The following is a 20,048-nucleotide window of genomic DNA, read 5'->3' on the forward strand; positions in this document are numbered from 1 at the left end:
TACCTCCCACTTCAGTTGCCGTTTCTGAAATCAACCTAGTTATGGTGTAATTCATTACGTCAGTGTTATCTTCCATATTCCTGTTCTAAAGCTGCATATTTGTTTGCTACTACTAGCCTGAATTCGTCCGCGTTTACCCTTACTGCGTCTAGGTTGGCCTGTTTCATCTTGACTAATGTTACTCTCTCTCTCTCTTCAATTTGAGAGAAATCCTAGACCTCACTAATATACAGTCACTGCACTTTAACCTAGCACTACTACATCCTGCACTATGCTGGGAACGACAGAGAGCATGAAATCAATTCCATTTCTCGTTTCTCCATTAGGTCTTTTCCAGGTCCATTTTCTGTAACTACGCTTCCTAAAGAAGGTATTCATTATTTGTAGCCTATTCCTTTTTGCAAATTGTACCAACATCTCTCCTCTAGTGTACCTAGAATCGATGCCATAGTTGCCAATCGCTTGCTCCCCAGCCTGCTCTATCCCCACTTTTGCATTGAAGTCACCCATGACTGCAGTTTACCGAGTTTTCACTTTTCTTATCTCTCATTGAACATCTTCATAAAACTGTTCTATTCATTGTGACTGGAGGTTGGAGTGTAGGCTTGTACTACCTTCATTCTATACCTCCTATTCAGCTTTATTACGACGACTACTACCCTCTCATTAATGCTGTAGAATTCATTGATGTTGCCCGCTATGTCCTTATGGATTAGAAATCCTACCCTGTATTCTTTACTCATCTGGAAGACCTCTGTAATGCAATGTCTCAAATCCTGGAATAAGCATCAACTAGCCCCCATGTTTTTCTTCCAGCGTAATCTCCTACCAAATGCCTGTTAAAAATTGAAGTCTAACACAACTTGTGTCGCTACTAAAGCACATTTGAATTAATAAAGCTTTAATATGCATTGAAAATGCAACTGGCCAACAAAATTGAAAGGTTTTCTCGAGTTAAATGTTAGCTTAAATTATCAAAACCAAACTATTTCTCACACAGAAAAGGTACTGACACAGTGTATTTACAAACAGAGATTTATTAACATCCTGTCCATCATAAACTATATCCACACTCAACAAACCATGCTTGGAAGAAGTCTTGCTACCAACTTGCACACAGTGGCCTAAAAACATGAAACAAGCTAAGTTGAAAGCCTTTTTGAAGCCACAAGCAGAAAAGTGAGTAAGACCCAACTGCTATCGTCTCACCACACTACCGTAACTCCTTCAAAAGTAATAAATAAATAAATGCAGTCACAACAGGCTTCCAGGATTACTGGAGCCTTCCTTGTACATGGCCAGAGATGAGTGAAATAGAGCAAGTTGGTGCACGCAACATAAATTGGCATTTGTGAAGCACAGTTTACCTTTGAGACCAGCATTTACTCATATTTCAAGCTGCATGTAACGACAACTGAGGGTAACCAATGACTACATCATACAAGGCATGGAAGCCTTAATAAACATTTACTAGTCACAACAGCAGTCTGAACAATGGGGCATGCACCCCTTGAAATTTCCGCATGCCAACTACACTGCAATGAGACGTTGCTTTTTCCTAATGCTCCTCCATTTTGGAAGGTGCCGAGATCTGGTATACTGTAGCCATGAGGTTTGAAGTCAAGAACTCGCTTGAGCAGATGCCAGCACTATGAAGCATACGGTGCGTTTCAGTGACATCAGGTTCCCATAATCGTAAAAAAAAATTGTATTTGTGACGAAACGACAACTTTCGCTGGCCGAGATTCACAGCAATAGTGGAGATCAGAATATGCACAAAAAACACCTATGGGTTCTGTAAAGAATCTTGGCTAGTTGACATTCTGAATAACTAACTTCAGTGCACATATTGTAACTGTGGAATTCAAGGCTGCCACTGCTGGTGTTATGTCTTCCAAGAAGAAATTAAAACTTTAGCGACAGTTCCCAGAGCTCCGTCACTCCATCATTTCCAGACCTCAGTCATTTGCAGTGGAATGCTACTCATCATTTTCCCAGAAAGCATTCCTTAAGCACTGCAGACATACATAAATGTGCAGGACGTGCATCTTGTGGCAGGTCTTCAAAATTAACACAAACCTAAATAGTTCGCAGTTCTCTAAATTCCTACCAAGCAGATATGCCTTGCTGGCTCCAATATTGCAATTCAAACCAGTGCTCTAAAATATTTAAAACATCGATTAGTTAATACATCATTCGGATTATCACAAACTATGATGTCTAAATTATAATTTTGTCTCCAATTCCCTATCTTTGATAAGTGGAAACGGTCTTGCTGAAACATGTGCTATATACAGTCAAGCACCTTTACAATGAATGCCTCTACAACAAAATGACCTGTATAACAAAGGAATAATTCTGCCCCAGTTCTATTGTGAGCTGTGTGATGCGCTACCTTTACTACAAGTGACCTGTATAACAAATGACTTTGGAGGCTCCAAGCACTTCGTTGTAAAGGCATTCAACTGTATTGCCTCATACCAACAGCACAGCAAGCCAGCATCTGCTGACAGTAAGTCCGAATTATATGCATACAATGCTTCAATTGCAGTTAGCTAAGTGAGTGCTAGTTATGTTTGCTGCTAGCAGGTGCTGTTAATGACCAAGTGACCAACATGGCATTGCTGGCATCTGTGCTAGACTAGTCCTCGCACATGCTTTGGGTCCAATCTATTGGCAAGAAACTCCTTGCAGAATGTGAAAATGAAAAAGCACTGCAAGTCTCATGCTATTATTGGCATCTCCTATTCGCTTGAGAAGCAAGTGTTACATCACAAAGAAATGTCTCATGAGAAATTATGTTGCCCTAACGTGCAGCACAAAAAGTGCAGTCATTTTCACTAGCGAAGCCCAGGCTATCACTTGGTTTGACGTTTGATACATGCTTAAAGCAATGAGCCACCTAATAGTGAGGACTTGCAATGAACAGTATTTGTCCCGTTTCTGTTTCTATCAAGACAGTGTTCCTTAGTTGGGGCGATACCGAACAAAGCATATGTTCAAAATGTATAAAAACATTAGGCCAAATTTACTAGCTTGAGATCACAAGCATGCTTGCCATGCAGAGCCAGAATGTCAACTACTTTGTATGCAAATGAGAATGCAAGGCACACAAGAACTACAGGAATCTACCAATACATCTTGATACACACAGCTTGCAGCATCACAGACGTTAATTGGCTTTTTTCTCTTTGCAGCAATGCTGTTTCTATATAAAAGTCACTGAACAACTTTAGCCAGTACAATATACATTTTAGCGTTCCCATTTTAGCTAAATACCAGGAGTGCGAAAAGCAGTGCTAGTGGCAACGTCTGGTGACCCTGTGTTCAAGCCAGAACATAGTTCTTATCTTTCATTCTTATCCTGGTGGGGATAGGTAAAGCATTGGCAGGTTTTCGTCACTGCCAAAGCATTTATGACAGCAGATAAGAGCACACAGACACAGAATACCTGCGGTATGGTTGAGCACAGCATAGCAAGACGTTACTGCCAGTGCTGCAGTCTGCAGCTTCATGGTATTGTGTTAATACAGTAGCACTAAAATTTACAGGCATCAACAAAAACGCTTTTCTCATTCATTTTTGCATGAGCGCTGACTATGCATCCAAGCCAAGAATAAATGACACAGTACACAGAGGGGACAGCAAAACAGGCAGCAAATTAAGCATGAAAATGAGAGAGAGAATTCAAGGTGTGAGAAATTAGTGGAATGAATTTTTGCGAGACGTTTGGCAGTAGTACGAATGCTTCTGACAGCAAGAATCAGCATGGCTGTTCCGTGTTCAGTGTGTCACCCTATGAAGAGAGATTGATCAGCCTGGTTAGACTTTCAGCATCTTGGCTTCGTTTTGGAGCAAGCGCATCTTGACCTTGATCTCAACACAAGCCTCCCGTTCTTTCAAGATCTTCTGGCTCAGGTCCATTGCGTGTTCCTACATTAAAGGGTGAAAAGAGTGGCTGATTGTAGGGTCACTGAAATCACTGGTCTGTTTTTTCCATTTCATTCTTCAGCATTAAAACAATGACAGGTTTTGAAATACGTAATCATTTCTCTTCCATCAGCCTTGAGTGACTGTTTTTTATATATATATTTTACACACTTTTCAGCAACTGATTATTAAGCATCTCTGCAGCCATGTTACATCTACCATTTGAAATTCATTTCTCATTGACAAGTTGATTGGCACTTTCTGGCCATATCTGGCCCTTGCACCACAAAACACATCATCAGGACACATGATGTTGAGCATGCAAGGCTCCTTGCATACTGGAGTGCATGTAGGCTCACAGCTGCTCACCAATCACCATCTTAGCTTTCTGGAAAATTTGCTTTCATTGACCTTTCTTTGGTGAAAACCGAACTCCTGAGAAAAAATTTGGCTTACCTTGTTTCCTTTCTTTTTTCCGGTAAAAACAAAGAACATTAAACCTTATATATAATGTAACTGTGGCTATACAGGGTGAGAAATCCCAAATAAATATCAAGCCTAATGATCTCTCGTGCTTTCTTCGGCAAAATCGCAGCAAGGTTAGGGTTTGCCAAAAAAGCCTGACATCAAGCTGAGAGACAATGAAACTGATCACTTACCGAGAGATGCTTGTTTTCTTCCATAAGCTGAGCAAGTTCTTGTTTAAGTTCTTCTTCACCATCCTGGAAGCCACTCAGTCAAGGAATAACATTAAGATTTTTGCTCAGTAGCTCCAGGCCCAAAAACATTTGTAGAGATTTTAAGTCTTGTTTTAGAGGGTCTGTAAGACACTTAGCACATGAAGGAAGTTAACTTGCCAAATTGTTAATGTTACTAACTGTTTCGGTTTTACGTGCACAAGCTGAACTAGCAAACAGGAGGAATACTATATTATAGCCATGTAGCAGATGTGACCAGTTGGTAGACATTATTAACGGACAGCACAAGAGGAGCAGACAAACAAATACAAAGCACTTGCCCAATCTTGTTTTCTGTGTTTGTTTCATTTGTGCTATTTTCTATAAGAAATATTAGGTGGGCATGCAGTGGGAGCACATTCTCCGCCCTGTTCTCCATAAAGAATCTATTAGGGATGTCATATAGGGCAGTCTAGATCAATATTGACCACCTAGAGTTTAGACTGCACCTGAACCTGCCAGATTAACGGCAAACATTCTTTTTTTTTAGTTTGTCCTGAGTACATGCCGTTTGTGAGATACATACAGATATTTTAACGATTGTTTACCTTTTGACATGACATACATATGTCATAGGTGATCTCATTGATCACACTGACATGGCCACTAAAACCATAACATGACTTTTCCAGTGGCTTCGTTGTTGCTGATATTGCCTGCAGCATGCTTTAGGAAATGCTTGAAGCAAGTACCCCTCTGGTGTCCTTTCACCATCACCCAACTTTCAAGTGAACGGTCGAAGACTGATGAGTGAAACAGTTTGGCCATTGTTTGCAGTACTAAATCATAAATGTATATTGGAGGGCATGCTTGCATTCTTGCGCAGCCAAAATAGGGCACTGCATAGGCACCTTCAATCTTCAATACTTCTTTTTTATACGACCTTTTTTGAAACACCGCACAGTCCTATCTTTCAACACTTCTAAAGCTTTTTCACAAACAATTAACTTTTCGTAAAAATTGACGAGACATTTGTAAAATCTTAGAATGAGCTCAATTTCGTTTTGGGAAAATTCGGTAGAGTTGGCAGGTATGCCAAATGTCACTGAGCATCAGGAAACAGTGGGCAGAGTGGCAACAAAGGTCGCCACAAGATGCTTGCCTGAAGCCAGTGTGTCTGGATTATGTGCTCAGGCAAGAAAAAAAGGAAAGCATTTCAAAGTTCCGTGCAGTGCACACAAATTCATACAATGATAGCTGAACATGCACACCTTATGAACTGCTAACTTTTATGCACATGCTTGGCTACCATCGCTTTACACTCAGCAATCATGAGATACTTTACAGGGACGCACGATGAAAGTATGTCGATGGCTGCCACAAAGCTCACAAAAAAAGCACTGCCCTCCCAACCCAGAAATACTGACATAATTCTTCCCACAAAACCACAAGGATACACTCTCACTTCCTTCGGTTCCAGAGCTGCTGCCATCTGCCGACTCAACAGAGTACTGCTTGTACCTGCACAGCAAAATAAAGAGCATCATTGCTGAGGGCCGGTATATTCATTCATTCAGTTTATTTATTTATTTATTGGTACCTCAAATACCCCATTTGGGGTTTTACATGAGGGGTGGGCATATTTATATGCATGTATCCTGCCAAAAACAAGAGATTGACTTTCATAGAAAGTGGCAGATCAGTTCTGAGGAAGCCTACAAAGTGGAGGAAAGTACATGAAAGGGAAAAAAATTGGCATCCACTCGAAAAAAGCACGAAGCTAGAAAGGAAACCTATACAGGTTTCTCAGAAAGAAAGCCTAGCAGCTGAAGCAAAATTCGTCCTCGAACATGGGACCAACGCCTTTCCGCGGCTGTCACTTTACAATCTGAACTAACTAGGCAGCTAGCCGATCACAGAGTGAAAGCGAATTCACCAACTTTTCATTAACATTTATAAAAAGTACTCAGAACAATATATAGCTGTCCAATGGAAGGCACCCATTTCTCACCAATGCAACCTTGATTAGTGTCTTTATAGATATACCGAGGAAAGTTTACTTTTAACTGAAGAACTCACACAAAAGCACAGGGAAAACAAAAGATGTCCGTACGCAATTTTGAACAACTCTGAATCAAATTTGAGGACATTTGACAGATATATACAGTTAAACCTTGATATAATGAACTTCAATATAACAAAATTCTTGATATAATGAAGTATTTAAGTTTTCATAACCTCTTGTCCACAGAAAGCCATGTACAGTAAAACCTTGTTAAACCGTACCCGCTTAAACAGTAGTTTCGTTTTAAAAGTAGTAAAGTCAAATCCCCGACTCAGCGGCCATTGAACATAATGTGTTTTGTATCTGCATAAACCGTACCAGCTTATTGCGTACGCATCGGTTAAAACGTAGCGTTTCCACTTTTCGTCGCGCAAACACGGTGGTGCGTCGTCACCATCGGGCGGCCCGGCAGAACGACAAGCCTCAGAGATCGGAACAACGGCCTCCAAGCGCCCTGTGCGTTTGTGCGTGAAGCCACATCAACATCATTTCGACGCCCTGCCAGGGAGCGTTGTCGCGTCATGCAAGCGAGGACTCGCGTTATGCCGAAGCTCGGATAAAAAAGACGCTGGGTGCTCAGCATAGAAAAATGAAACATCGTCCGTGCTATCGAACGTGACACCAAGCAGTCTGCGCTGGCACGCGACGGGGGTCTGCTGTTGACTACAGCGTCTGGCATTTGGGATGCGAAGTAGTTGCTCAGCAGCGCTGCTGCGACCGCGAAGAGATATCGGCTACGAGGTTCGACTTTTCGTTATCGTTGCCTCTGTTGTAGCCGAAGTGTCGACTAGCGACAGTGATGAGGACGACACGGAAAGTGACAGCACGGGCGATTCAGTCCCGACAGTGGCAGAAGCTGCTCGTTACGTCAGCCTCATGAATGCAATCGTTGTGATGAGAACAGGGGCGCGATAACGTAACTCTATTCCAAACAAAAAGTATTCCAAACTCCGGCACCCGGCAATGAAAAGGCGCCCCGGCACTTCTGCAGCACTACTGCGCGTGTGCACGGAGAATACATAACGTCAACGAGGAGTCTGCCATGCGAGTGTTTGCCGAGAAGAGGGGGCCGGCTGAAAAGCTGACACGCAGCTTCAGTAAGTTTGAGGCCGCTGTCATCGTGCTAGGCCACCGCGGCATCAAATCAAAATAACGCTTTTGTCGCGCGAAGTGAATAAATACTGCATGTTTTTTTCCCCTTTCATTGCACACTCTCCGAGTTACGTTTTTGACAGGTAAGTGGGCGATCTCATGCTAATTCGGTTAAACAGTGCGACCGTTTAGCACATACTTTTTCCGAGCTCCGGCCAACTACGGTTTAACGAGGTTTCACTGTAATTAGAACCTTAATATAAAGAAGTGTGTTTGTATGCGATTTCAATATAATGAAATTTCGCTTCCGCAGCAAAGGAATGCTGAGACGGTAAATGGAAACTTCTGTGGACACAGATGGTCAAATTATTGAATTACAAGCGGCTGCTTGCAAATGCACCTCTCACATTGCGTGCAGTGCGACAAGAGCGACCGCCGAAGTGAAGCCACATCATGTTCCGTATAAGGTCAAAGTGTGATAAGATCCTTTCGTGCCCCGCGCACTTTGTGCTTTAAAGTGCAAGTGAAAGTGTGCAAGGGTAAGAAGAAAGATGGCGGCTTCACACACGAGTGCTGCCTTCCCGCGAGAGCAAATGGAAAGAGGGGGAGGGGAGTGAGCTCGCGTTAACGCAATCAAGCGCGTGCAAGGGGCAGGGTAAGTAAGTCGCCGCGCGTCGCGATTTCTGGCGCGCGTCTCGGCCGTGGCTGCACATGGGTGCTTTAAAGGTAATCTGCTACGTGTGTAAAGAGTGGGCATGCTGAGAGCTTGTGACATCGTGTAAGCTGTCTTCCGGAACGTTTAGTATTGGAGGTTGCGTAATCTTGAGTTTTGGTGACCTGTTGGAGCGCGAGACAGACGAAGCATTCGCTCCCCGCTGCCAGCACTTTTCATGATAGCGTCATCCCAGTGCAGGCAACGCTACCAGCCGGGGAGGCGGAGTGCATGTGAAAGCGTGGCTGGCTTCGCGTAATTCGCACTGCCAATGTGAAGATATTGTCGACGTGGCATGAAACCATATCATTCACCGCCGACTCCCAAATTCATCAACATGAATTGTTTTCTCATTCAAATTAGCTTGTTTCAATTGCCAGACAATAAGGAACATATTGTGACCCCTTTCCGTGTAGGAAAAATCGATCAGCAATTGTACTCATTTGCATAAAAAAGGTCAAATTTCAATACAACGAAATTTCGATATAACGAAACAAATTGCAGTTTTTAACTATTTGGTTATATCGAGGTTCAACTGTATCCTGGTGACTGATGGAGGCAAACTTGTTATTTGAGGTCTCTTTTCTTTTTTTCCCACAAATAAGAGAAAAAACTAATAGCACTCACAAAAATCTAAGAAAACAAGTATACGACATTTCAAACCACAGAAACTAGGGAAAGGCATAGAAATGGACAGGTATGAATGGATATTATATTAGTATTCCATACGAAACAAGGTAGTGGCAGGTGTTGCCAAGCTTGAAATCCTACTCCAGATAACTGTAAGCAAGCTTATCAAGCAAGACAACCATCATTATCATCTGAATCATTTCCACTGCAGGGCAAGGACTTTTCCAAAAATCTTCAGTTGCTTCTGTCCAGATACATCAACCAACTTATAGCTGTCACCTGCAAACTCCTTTCAGTTCCTTTGTCTTTATTCCGAGGGGGTACACTCAGTGTCACACGGTTGCCCTTCCAATAAGGGAGTTTAATTCCTGCTGTACAGAAGATGAGCTAAGCTTGTACAGCACATATTTGCAAAAAAAAGACAAATGGCAAACCCGACTCACCCAGCACTGGTTTATTTTTCATGCAGCCCTCAAGACGATTTAAGCTCGTCTTGAGGGCTCTGTGCTTGTCACAAATATCAGATAGCGCAAGGAACCTGTTGAAGTTGTGAACATAGACTTTGTTTTGTTGTTGTGTTGCCAGCCGTCTATTTCAATATAGCATGCCAAGTGGGCAGAGCGAACGCTTTCAGGTCTTGTTGGAAAGAAAAAAAAAGCATTGATTCAGAGAGCTCAGCTTCACGTGATCGCTTTCACAATGCGCTGTGTTGAAACATTTAAAGAATAAAAGTGAAAACGTACAGTGAAGCCCACTTTCGTTAGTGTTGCTTTTTCTGATAAACAATGCCTCTTGACAAAGTTTTCGCTTGGTCTTGTTTTATATGACCAGCAATCGTTGGCACGAAAAAACAAAAATTTTGCTTTTTCACTTTTTCACTTGATTTCTGTAAAGGGCTAACAGTGCTTTTCGTGAAGAGAGTTTGGCGACTTCCCGTGACGGCTGAAGGAAGTACTCTCATTCCCACAGTGCTTGAGACAGAACTGAAAAATTCATTTTTGCCTACATTAAATGTACTTCTGCTTCTAATTACAACAATTTTGGTTGCATAATAGTACAACAGTTCAAGTATTGCTTGATTGCATTTAAGCTTGTTGCTACCTATAGCCTATACTGTCGACTCGTAACGCCCTTCGACTGTACACACAGGTGCCATTTTGTTCACTGCAAGGTTTCCTGCATGTGTTTTGTCATGGTTGTGGCCTGTCATGCCTTGCAACAGAGCACAGAATGGCCAGTCTGCAAGGTCTACTGCAAGGAAGGCTTGAAAGATTGCTGGGCACAAGATGCTATGGTCAGGGCACACGACTACAGCAAGAACAGCACAAGTCAGTAGCAGCACCACATTGTACACAAAAATGTTCAGTAAGCAGAAGGTTGCCAACATCGCTCTTAGGATCGTTATGTTTATCACGTGCACTCTGTTTTTTATAGAATTCATTAATTCTACAAAGATGGTGAACCGGACGAGTTTCAGTTGTCAAACAGTGCTCGTCTCGTCTTTTTTCCTTCTATGTCATCGCTTACTGTGGTTGCTATTATGGGTAGTGAATTGCATTAAATTTCTAAAATATCTTTTTTTTCTGGAAACATTACATAAAATGGTCTTAGGAATAGTCATAAGTTTTTGTCCGTGTACATAAACCAAACAGAGCCTAGCATGCCCCTGGCGGTTCTTGCTAAAAGCTCCTTGATGGCCGTGTAACATGACCACAAATATTTTGAGGTCGAATCCCTTTAAGACGTCTCGTGCTCTGTTATCTTAAGAGAGTTCATGTGTATTACCCTATGCTTTCAAATCCTCTAGTGCAATTGATATCATTGCTGAGGCAACAAATCGTTTGCTATAATAGGCCACCAATAGGCCAATTTCACCATGTTTAGAGAGGAAGCGCAGTGGCCCTATCAGTGCCAGGATGGTAGTGATCCTTGGCACTTTTTCATTGTGCTCAGATTCAAGGCAACATAAGATGAATGCCGAGGACAATGCAACTGTGGATTATTCCAGCGAAATTTAGGGTGAAGTTGGGGCCTGCGTCTACTCAACCTCACTCCCACTGGAAAATCTCTTTATTCTCATCTGCTTGCATTTCAATCTCGAGGTGTAAGTGGGTTCATCTTGGCACAAACACAACACACTTCTAACCACAGTCGCCCTTCAGCCCACTAAAGGCTACTACGACCAGCATGCTCTGTGGCACTGGTGGTCTAGCGACCTCCATCATGAAATCGGTCTGTGTTCATGACCGGCCCAACTGCACTCCTTTCTCTTAAATCACAATTAGGGTCACCACCGTCGCATCACATCTCGAATGAAATACTCACTTGGCCAGCTTCTCATACTCGTCGATCTCACTGCGCAGACGCTCAGCCTCAGTGCGCTCCGCAGCAATCTTGCGGCGCAGCTCGTCACCCAGTGAGAGCAGCTCCTCCTGCTGCACCAGCAGCTCCAGCTCCTCACGCCGCAGCTGCTGCATCTCAGGATCAGTCTCTTCCTCGGGAAGCTTGGGGCGCAGAGCCGCCAGCAACTCTGCCGAAGCTTCTAATGCGGCCTCTTAACGGGGCAGAGACAACAAATGTTTTAGCCTCCATTTTCATGTTTCAAGAGTACATACTCACTATTACTCTCAGCACAGCTTGCTTCAATGGCGACAGTTAACTTACACAATTGAGCTTCATTACACTGCAGGCTGCTGTAGCCGACCTTGAGACACAATAAACATTGTTTGCACTACCATAGTGAAATCCAAGACACTAAGTCCAACATGCTACTGGTTATAGCAAATAAAATAAAGGGCAGCAATTAAATTTGAAGGAGCTTGCTGTGATGCACTGCTACAGAGAGAAGCATACACAACTGTTACAATTACACAAGGATCCTCGTAGCACTACTTCATGTGTTGTGAATTGAAGTTGCTTCACTAAATCACACATTTCATTTTCAATGTGAGTTAGCCTATGGTATGCACTTGACAATGGCCATAGCCTAGTTTAGTATTTTTGCAATGCCTGCCCAATTGTAGTGCAATGTCACCTTCAAAGATCAAAGATTAGCTTCTGGGGTTCTACATATCGAAACCACGATTTGATTATGAGGCACGCCGTAGTGGGGGGCTTCGGATCAATTTTGACCACATGGGTTTTTTTTAACATGCACCCAATGCATGGCACATGGGTGTTTTTGCAGTTCACTCCTATCAAAACGTGGCCCAGGATTTGATCCCGCGACCTCGTGCTTAGCAGTGCAACATTAAAGCCACTAAGCAACCACGGTGGGTCTTCACAGACCAGTTGTTGCTAAAGCACTGATAGCATTCAACATGTTTTGCTCCAACTCCTTAACTTCCACATGCAACTCTACTAGTCATGTGCGAATATTTAGTATTTTTTAACATTCAATCAGTGAGTATGACGCTATTTGGTATTCATTTAGATTCAAAATTCAATATTTGCAATTTTTAAAGTATTCAAAACAAATTATATATAATTTGAAAATGCATACAAACAACAATTTTGGCTTACATGGTTTTGGTTGGCTCATAGACAAGGCAAGTCACAGAAGAAGTATTCATTAGCAGTCACCAACTGACATTTAGGACCCACTCAATCACTCAAACATGGTACTGCCATGGCACTGCCACCTACTTTACTGAACTAAGTTAAAATGGTGATCGAAGTTTTAAATGCCATATGTTGTTTCACTCTATATGCAAACAATGCTGGAAGAATGATGGCTGTGAAGAAAGTTAGTGTCATTCAGGCTGTTTACCGTACTCTCATTGACAAGGTGGTTTCTCGACTTTCCAAGAACTGTACAGCCACTGTGAACTGATCAGTGTTGACATGGCACTAAAGTGTGTTGGTCGACACCCGATGAAACAGCACTAGTTAGGCTGAACAGCCGAGACAGTGTAGGTTGAAGCTTTGCTACCGCCTGCTGTGGCAAACCTTAATAAAAGAAAGTTTGCCACTACACTGATACGTTCGTACGAGTGGCTCATCAGTGATTGGGCACGCAATCACATGCAAGGGCTAGACAAAGGGCTGCAGAAGTAACATTCAGGTCTGTGGGTGAATAGCCGACAATTACAGTGAGCGTACCTACTGAATTTGTCGATGCACTTGCTGGACAAAACAGGTTAAGCTTACATGCAGGCAGAATGCAGCAAGCCGAATTTGTGCAACACATCCTAAACTGCCTATGCCTTGCATTCTTGCAAATAAATATTTGAATATCAGCACTTTGGAAATATGCAACTTCTTGTTGAGATAAAACTGTTCCCCCCTTCGCAAGTAAAGGTCTTTTTACACAAACACACACACACACACACATTTGTCAACTTCTAGCTGTTGTATGAAGAGCTTAATTAAGCAAATTGCACAACCATTCTGACTATTTTGAAATTCTTCGACCCTAATACAATTCACTTTGAATTCACTTCAAACAAAAAGATTGATATTTGCACAGGCCTAAGTTGTACTAGCCGTGATAACAGCACTAAAAGAAGGTTCCCATTACCATGACTGCATCTCGCAATTTGTGACTGATATCTGGGTGAGATTGGGTGAGGGAACAAACGCGAGTTAATGACATCTTGGATGAAATCAAGAAAAAGAAATAGGCATGGGCAGGACATGGAATGAGGAGGGAAGATAACCGATGGTCATTAAGGGTTGCGGACTGGATTCCAAGGAAAGGGAAGCGTAGCAGGGGGTGGCAGAAAGTTAGGTGGGCGGATGAGATTAAGAAGTTTGCAGGGACAACATGGCCACAATTAGTACATGACCGGGGTTTTTGGAGAACTATGGGAGAGGCCTTTGCCCTGCAGTGGGCATAACCAGGCTGATGATGATCTGGGGAAGTGGTGCCCTCTAAGTGACACCTGGTTTATGCCAACTGTGCAGGCATTGTAATTAGACTGGAGGCTGCACAATGGGTCTCACATTCCAAAACAGCATGCAAGCAGCAATTATTACCTTCAGTCGCAGGTTTCTCAAATCCCTCTTCCTTGAGATCACCAGTGGCATGCATCTCTCCACTGCCGACGACATCATCCTAGACATTTAAACACGCACTGCCGTTAGTGAAACACCATAGCATAGTAGAAAGCACAACCTATCACAACAAAGTAAAGGCCTGTCAGCTATTGTTGGCAAGCTGCCTTTTTTATGATGGGGTGTATGTGTATGCAAAGAGTTAATAAAAATTGTACAACAGATTTTCTAAAAAAGCATTTGAAGGGACCTGACATCTATGGTCCTTGTTTTCACCCAAGCAGGTGCCTTTTAAATGTGTAGCCATGCTACTAGATTTGTGTGGTGCTATGTATAATGTTACAAGTAATTATTTTGGCCATTATTCACAGTGATCAGCTCCAGCTTTGGCCAGGAATACAGAAGAGCAGCATGACATAGGAGGCAGTCAGACATCACATTAACATGTGTCACAGGAACTAAAGCGGCATTCACGCAGGGAAGAAATCCCTCGCTTCACATTGAGAAATGCGCATTGCCAGGGGATGGGATACGTTTTGCTGCAATGGAACAAAACGTCTCCCTTTGGTGGAGGAGACAGCAGGGATATTGTGGACTAGTCTAGCAATCTACCCACTGCGCTCACCAGCAGTATAGAGGTAGTATCAAAATTGCTTCTGCCTTCATGGGTGCTCGTTAGTTGATCACTTTGCAACGACTGTTCTTTAGTGGCATGAACACTTGCTGGCATGTCAAAGCTCAGCAATGAAATGACTGCTTTTCATCTCACTCACCAAAGCATACCTGCACCCATACATACGCTCAATGTTGGGAGTACACGCTGCTCAAACCATCTGCCAACATTCACATACCTCAATCGCCACATCATATCCACACAGTCTATATAAGAAGGGGAGCAGCGCAAAGCAGTATATATGATGGCTCATGGTGTCACACCTCCCTCCGTGTCATGGGCTCCCTAATGTGAATACCACTTAAAGAACAAAAGAGTGAAGCCTCAGTGCAGTTCATGTTTGGACAGAAAATGCATTTTTGTTGAGGCCTTAGTCTAGGCTAAGACATCCAAAAACGAAGTGTTGCAATGCACCACCAAAGTGCTTCATTTCAATAAACAAAAACAAATAGTTAACCTAATGGTTACCGTGCCAAGGTGCCTGAGTATTGTAACTAAAGATGGCAGTTTAGATAGACTAGCATTCCTGCTTAACAATCTTGAAACATGCAAAAAGAAGCAAAGAAACTTCACGAGAGCAAAGCAACAATACCACCAACACAATGAAAAGTTCAGTGCTTTCAAACATCAAGAATGCAACATCATAGATAAAGCATTAAAAAAGAAAGGCACAGCTATAAGATTGCAGCAAGTGCAACACAGTAAGCATCACAATTTTCCTAAACATGGACAGCACGCAAGCAAATAAAGAGTGCCTAGCCAAGAACAAGAAAAAGCCCTCAAGCAAGCCTTTTAGGCAGGCAGTCTTCGTTCACAAAGGTGCAACAAATTCAGTGCATGCAAGAACTGTATGGTATACCATCTTCAGATCAAGTGCCAGAGAAAACAGGAGGGCCAAGCCATGGCAGAGGCACAATCCCAAAGCAACAGAAGAGCCGCCGACAATATGCGCCCTAACAATGGCTGTAGCAAGGAAACCAACACTGCTGGCACTGGCTGCGACAAAGGCAACGAAAAAAGTGTGCAACTGAGAAAACATCCACAGGCAAGCGGTCTTCATTTGCAGAGCTGTGCAACAAAGCAAACTGCATGCAAGCCCAGCTTTGTGGAGCGCAGTCTTCAAGCGGAGGTGCCGGAGAGCACAGGCAGGCCAGACCACAGTGGCTGCATCAAGTTGCAGAAAGAGCCCACCTGATGAACTACGACTGCCTCTTGCAAAGGAGCTGCCGATACGATTGGTGCCACCTTTGGGATGGGCTGATGTGGAATCGATGGCACAACTCTCTCCATTTCGGAAGCTGCTGGCACTTCAGTTTGGACTTGGCTAATGAGGGCAGACTTGGCCGTTGTGGCTTTTGGCTGTTCGCTTGAGGAATCCTTGGCAGGGGCTGGCTCGGCAGGAGGAGGAGGAGCGACGACCGGTGTCACCACAGTTTCGGGTGGCGGCTGCGGCAGAGCTGGTGGTTCCGCAGCCGCTGGTAGTCGAAGCCGTGTGTCAATCTTTTCAATAGAGTCTGTTCGCGTGGGCTCCACGGGAACCTTCTTCACTTGTCGCAAGACACGCAACTGTGCAGTGTATTAAGTGGGTGGGTAACGGTCAATGCGCAGGGTTCTTTCACAGCCTGTCAGAATTTAAGGGCAAGGTTAGACTTGGGCACCAGGCTTTGGGAAAGAAGGCCATCCAAGAGGAAGCTTAAATATTTGTGCATGCCATTTAGCATTTTTGTAAGTCTTACTGCCTTGCATAATAATACAATAAAGACAACAAACAGGTATTTTAAAGGTAGATTTAGACATTGATGTTCAATTTGGTTAATCAATAAGCTATATTTCTAATTATGTACCTAAAGAAGGAGAACAAAATTTTAACATGCAGTGGCATAGCCAGGAAGTTTTATGGGTGGAGTGGGGGGTGGGGGGTGGGGGGGGAGAGCACACACTTTATTGGAGATAGAGTAGGGGAGGGGACACGTACCTAGTGTGTGCCCCCTCCCCCCTGGCTATGCCCCGGGTCTCATACAAATAAAATAAATATTGCACACATTCGTGCTGCATGCCTTAACTGAAGTTCTTGGGTGGTCAGGCTACTTCAGTGAAGCTAAGGCACTAATTTAGAAGTAGCAGGAGTAAGCTTATTTAAGAAAAACCTGTATATCTTATTTTACCGTACACATGAAACAAGTTAGACGAAGTAGGGTGTGAACAAAAGAAATTCAGGAAATAACTTGGTCACTTGCAGAACTGAATTCCTCAATGCAGTCCTCCTTAATATTTTAACAAATACTTAATATTTTAACAAATTGATTTTGCAGTGCTCGAAAAAAGAAATGGAAGGGACATAACTTGTAAAGCTGTGCCAGGTGCCCGGTTTATTTATATAAAATCTTCCTTGCAGTTCAGTGCTCTCATATCTCAGTACTCTTCTTGACTTCAACACATAGTCTTCAGTACTAAACATCATGACATATATGATTACACTTTACTAAAGCTTTATTTATTCTCTCAAACACTAAGGTGCATGAGCCACTGTGGAAAAAAAGAAAGAAAATACATGCTGGCAGTATCTTCCTTTCATCATTATCACCAGCATCAGCCTGAATTAATTTTACTACAGGGACAAAGGATCTCCAGTTACCTCTTTCCTCCATAAGCAAATGCATCATGAAACTCATGAAACTTGTTCATCTCGACACTGCATCCAATCTTCTGATTTCATTTCTCTTCCCTTGGCACCCAAGTTGTGCCTCTAACCTCCTTAGGGTCGAAGCCCGTTCAGGTGCATACATAATAACTTTTCAAGCCAGTTCTTGTTACCGGTTGGTGTATCATGAACGTGAAAACAATCTTTTGTTTGAATATCCCAGCTATGTGCCGGAGGCAGCATCTCCATGTAAGCGTAGAAAGTAACTGTCCCATTGTGATTCTTGCCATAAAAACTGTTTTTATTGGCTAAATGACATAGATGGAGATCCATCATCACGTGGTACATTGGCTTGTTGATGTCTGCAGCCTTTAAATCTGTCTCTACTCACAGTAAGAGGTACTTGATGGTTGCCTTTTGTTGTCTGTGATGACACAACAGCCTAGACCAAATTTGTTGGAAATTTCATAAATGCTTACAGCGGTAATGAAGCTAAACAACTTTCACACAGTTCTGCATGTTTAAGACTTTAAATTGGGGTTGAATATTTTATGTAATTGCAGCTGAGCTAATCCAGAAAAGGATTAAATGCAATATACCCGACTGGGTAATTTATCTGTACTGCACATTACACAACTTGCCTAACTCCACTCCTACCACTTAATGTCAACTCGATTATCATTACCTATGTTTTATCACTAATCTCTACTGCTGTCTTTCTATCTTTAGCTTCCCTTCACGATTCTGCGTAATCTCCAAGTTTCAGTCCCATGGGTTAGCTTCGGTAGGGTGCAGAGATTAGTACACTTTTCTTTTCAAGGCCATTGGTAAGCCACTATTAAATAAAAACATTACAAAACGTCCCGGAACAACTTACTATGACAGTGCAGTGTTCCAGATTAATTTTGGCCACTTGGCGTTCAACATGCACCTGAATCAAAGTGCACGAAAGCTTTTGCATTCTGCTCCCATCTGAAATCGGCTGCCAAGGATGGACATCAAGCCCGTGACCTTGTGTTCAGCAGTAAAATGCCATGGACGCTAATGACTTGGGAGTGCTGCAACACAAGCTCCAACCCATTGTTATTCGCACAAATTTCTTCTCGTTTCCTCTGGGATCTCCCCTAACATGTCTCATCAAGATACGCCACTTAAAGCTGGATCCACATGATGGGATGGATCGTCGAATCAGTTCGAAGACGAGTCTGTCATGGCCGAGTTGCAACGATTCATGCCACAAGCAGCTCATCAGCAACTTCATTTCGTATGACACAATTCAGCAGGACTGAGTTACGTCTTGCTCGTCTGCCAACTACACCAGCGTTCTGTCCCATTGTGTGGGTCCAGCTCAGTCCGAATCAAGTCACTGCCACAACTCACCTTACGCTTGAGCTGTGTCACGACGCGCTGCACCTCCCAGAGCTGCTCTTCTTTCTGTGGATCCCGGAGGCCCGCGTTGAGCTCGGCATGGATTTCACTCAGCACTTGCTCCTGCTGGCTCAGCTCCTCCTCTATGGCTGCTGGTGTCTCAGGCAGGTCCAAGGATTGACGAGACGAGTCGGGTTGGATCTTCTTCACATATCTGTGCCGGTCGAAGAAAGAAAACAAACCCATCTACTCAAGCCTTATCTTCCATGCCTCCAGATAAGATGCATGGAACAATGCCATCGCTGCGCTCATGCAGCAGTGAGACAATAGCAATGTTTTATCTCGTCAGGCTCTTGACACCTTGCTTGCAAAAGGAGCAGAAGAGATACAGAATGTGCATTCCACATTGCAACGATGACTGTCGAGGGGCAGTCTGAGATTAAACAATGCTAAACATTATGTGCGTGGTTGCAAATTGCAACAAAAGACAAGTTTGAATAATTGAGTAAAAAATGTAATACATTGTGGACGACAAGTAAAGAAGGAACTGCAAACAGGGTTGTATTTTTTTTCCGCGACCAAAATGTGTATTCTGCTTGGACGGATTACCAACAAACCCAGAAAGTAACATTGAACTGAATAATGCATAGATGTACCAATATACAATAAGCTTCTTTTACACTGTTTCTCATGTGGTATTATACAACCACACAAAATACGGTTGCACTGACAATGCAATACAATTGCAGCATCCTTGAGCCCATTTACGATGTGACATCCAGGAAACAAAAGTGAGCTGTAATGACAGCTCCAGTGTGCTCCAAAAATGGCACAGGTGCATGGTTGAGCTTCCATGAAGTAGGAAGTCATGTTCCGAAACTAAGTATAGTGTCAGCCGCAAGGTTCCTGGAACCTTGGAGCAGCTCAGCATATTATTACTGCAAATTGAAAGGAGTGCCAGTGACAAAGTTTCAGTGTGCCTGATGACATACATGTGCATTCAGATGTGCACAGGTCTGCAAGTATGTCCACTGACTGATTGATGGAGTTCGATGTACAGAGAGCAACACCTGGGCTATGAGGGCTGCAGCAGTGTAGTGCTGCAGATTAATTTTAAAATTTCGAGTTCCTTAACATATGCCTAAGTACACAGCAATTCAATGTGACGACCATGATTACAAATCTAAGCTACAACTTAATGCTAAGTAGCAGAGTATCAAAACTACCGAGGCACCACAGCATATATGTTCTGCAACTATCCATGG

General features: G+C 43.1%; 1 protein-coding gene across 2 annotated transcripts in view; it reads right to left on the reverse strand.

Annotated features, from left to right (window-relative positions):
* Window positions 1-1,019: 1,019 nt before the first annotated feature.
* Rlip (Ral interacting protein) overlaps window positions 1,020-20,048 on the reverse strand; it is a 30,746-nt gene continuing 11,717 nt past the window's right edge. The window contains exons 9-15 of one of the 2 annotated variants that reach the window (XM_050178842.2): window positions 18,796-18,997; window positions 15,966-16,340; window positions 14,084-14,162; window positions 11,432-11,660; window positions 6,065-6,128; window positions 4,590-4,652; window positions 1,020-3,933 (exon numbers count right to left, since the gene is read on the reverse strand). In XM_050178842.2, coding sequence (XP_050034799.1) covers window positions 3,823-3,933; window positions 4,590-4,652; window positions 6,065-6,128; window positions 11,432-11,660; window positions 14,084-14,162; window positions 15,966-16,340; window positions 18,796-18,997 — 1,123 coding nt within the window. In that variant the 3' untranslated portion in view covers window positions 1,020-3,822. The remainder of the gene's footprint in view (window positions 3,934-4,589; window positions 4,653-6,064; window positions 6,129-11,431; window positions 11,661-14,083; window positions 14,163-15,965; window positions 16,341-18,795; window positions 18,998-20,048) is intronic. The other variant, XM_050178844.2, reaches the window with a different exon arrangement.

The sequence above is a fragment of the Dermacentor andersoni genome, chromosome 5 (genome assembly GCF_023375885.2).
Source record: "Dermacentor andersoni chromosome 5, qqDerAnde1_hic_scaffold, whole genome shotgun sequence".
NCBI lineage: Eukaryota > Metazoa > Arthropoda > Arachnida > Ixodida > Ixodidae > Dermacentor > Dermacentor andersoni.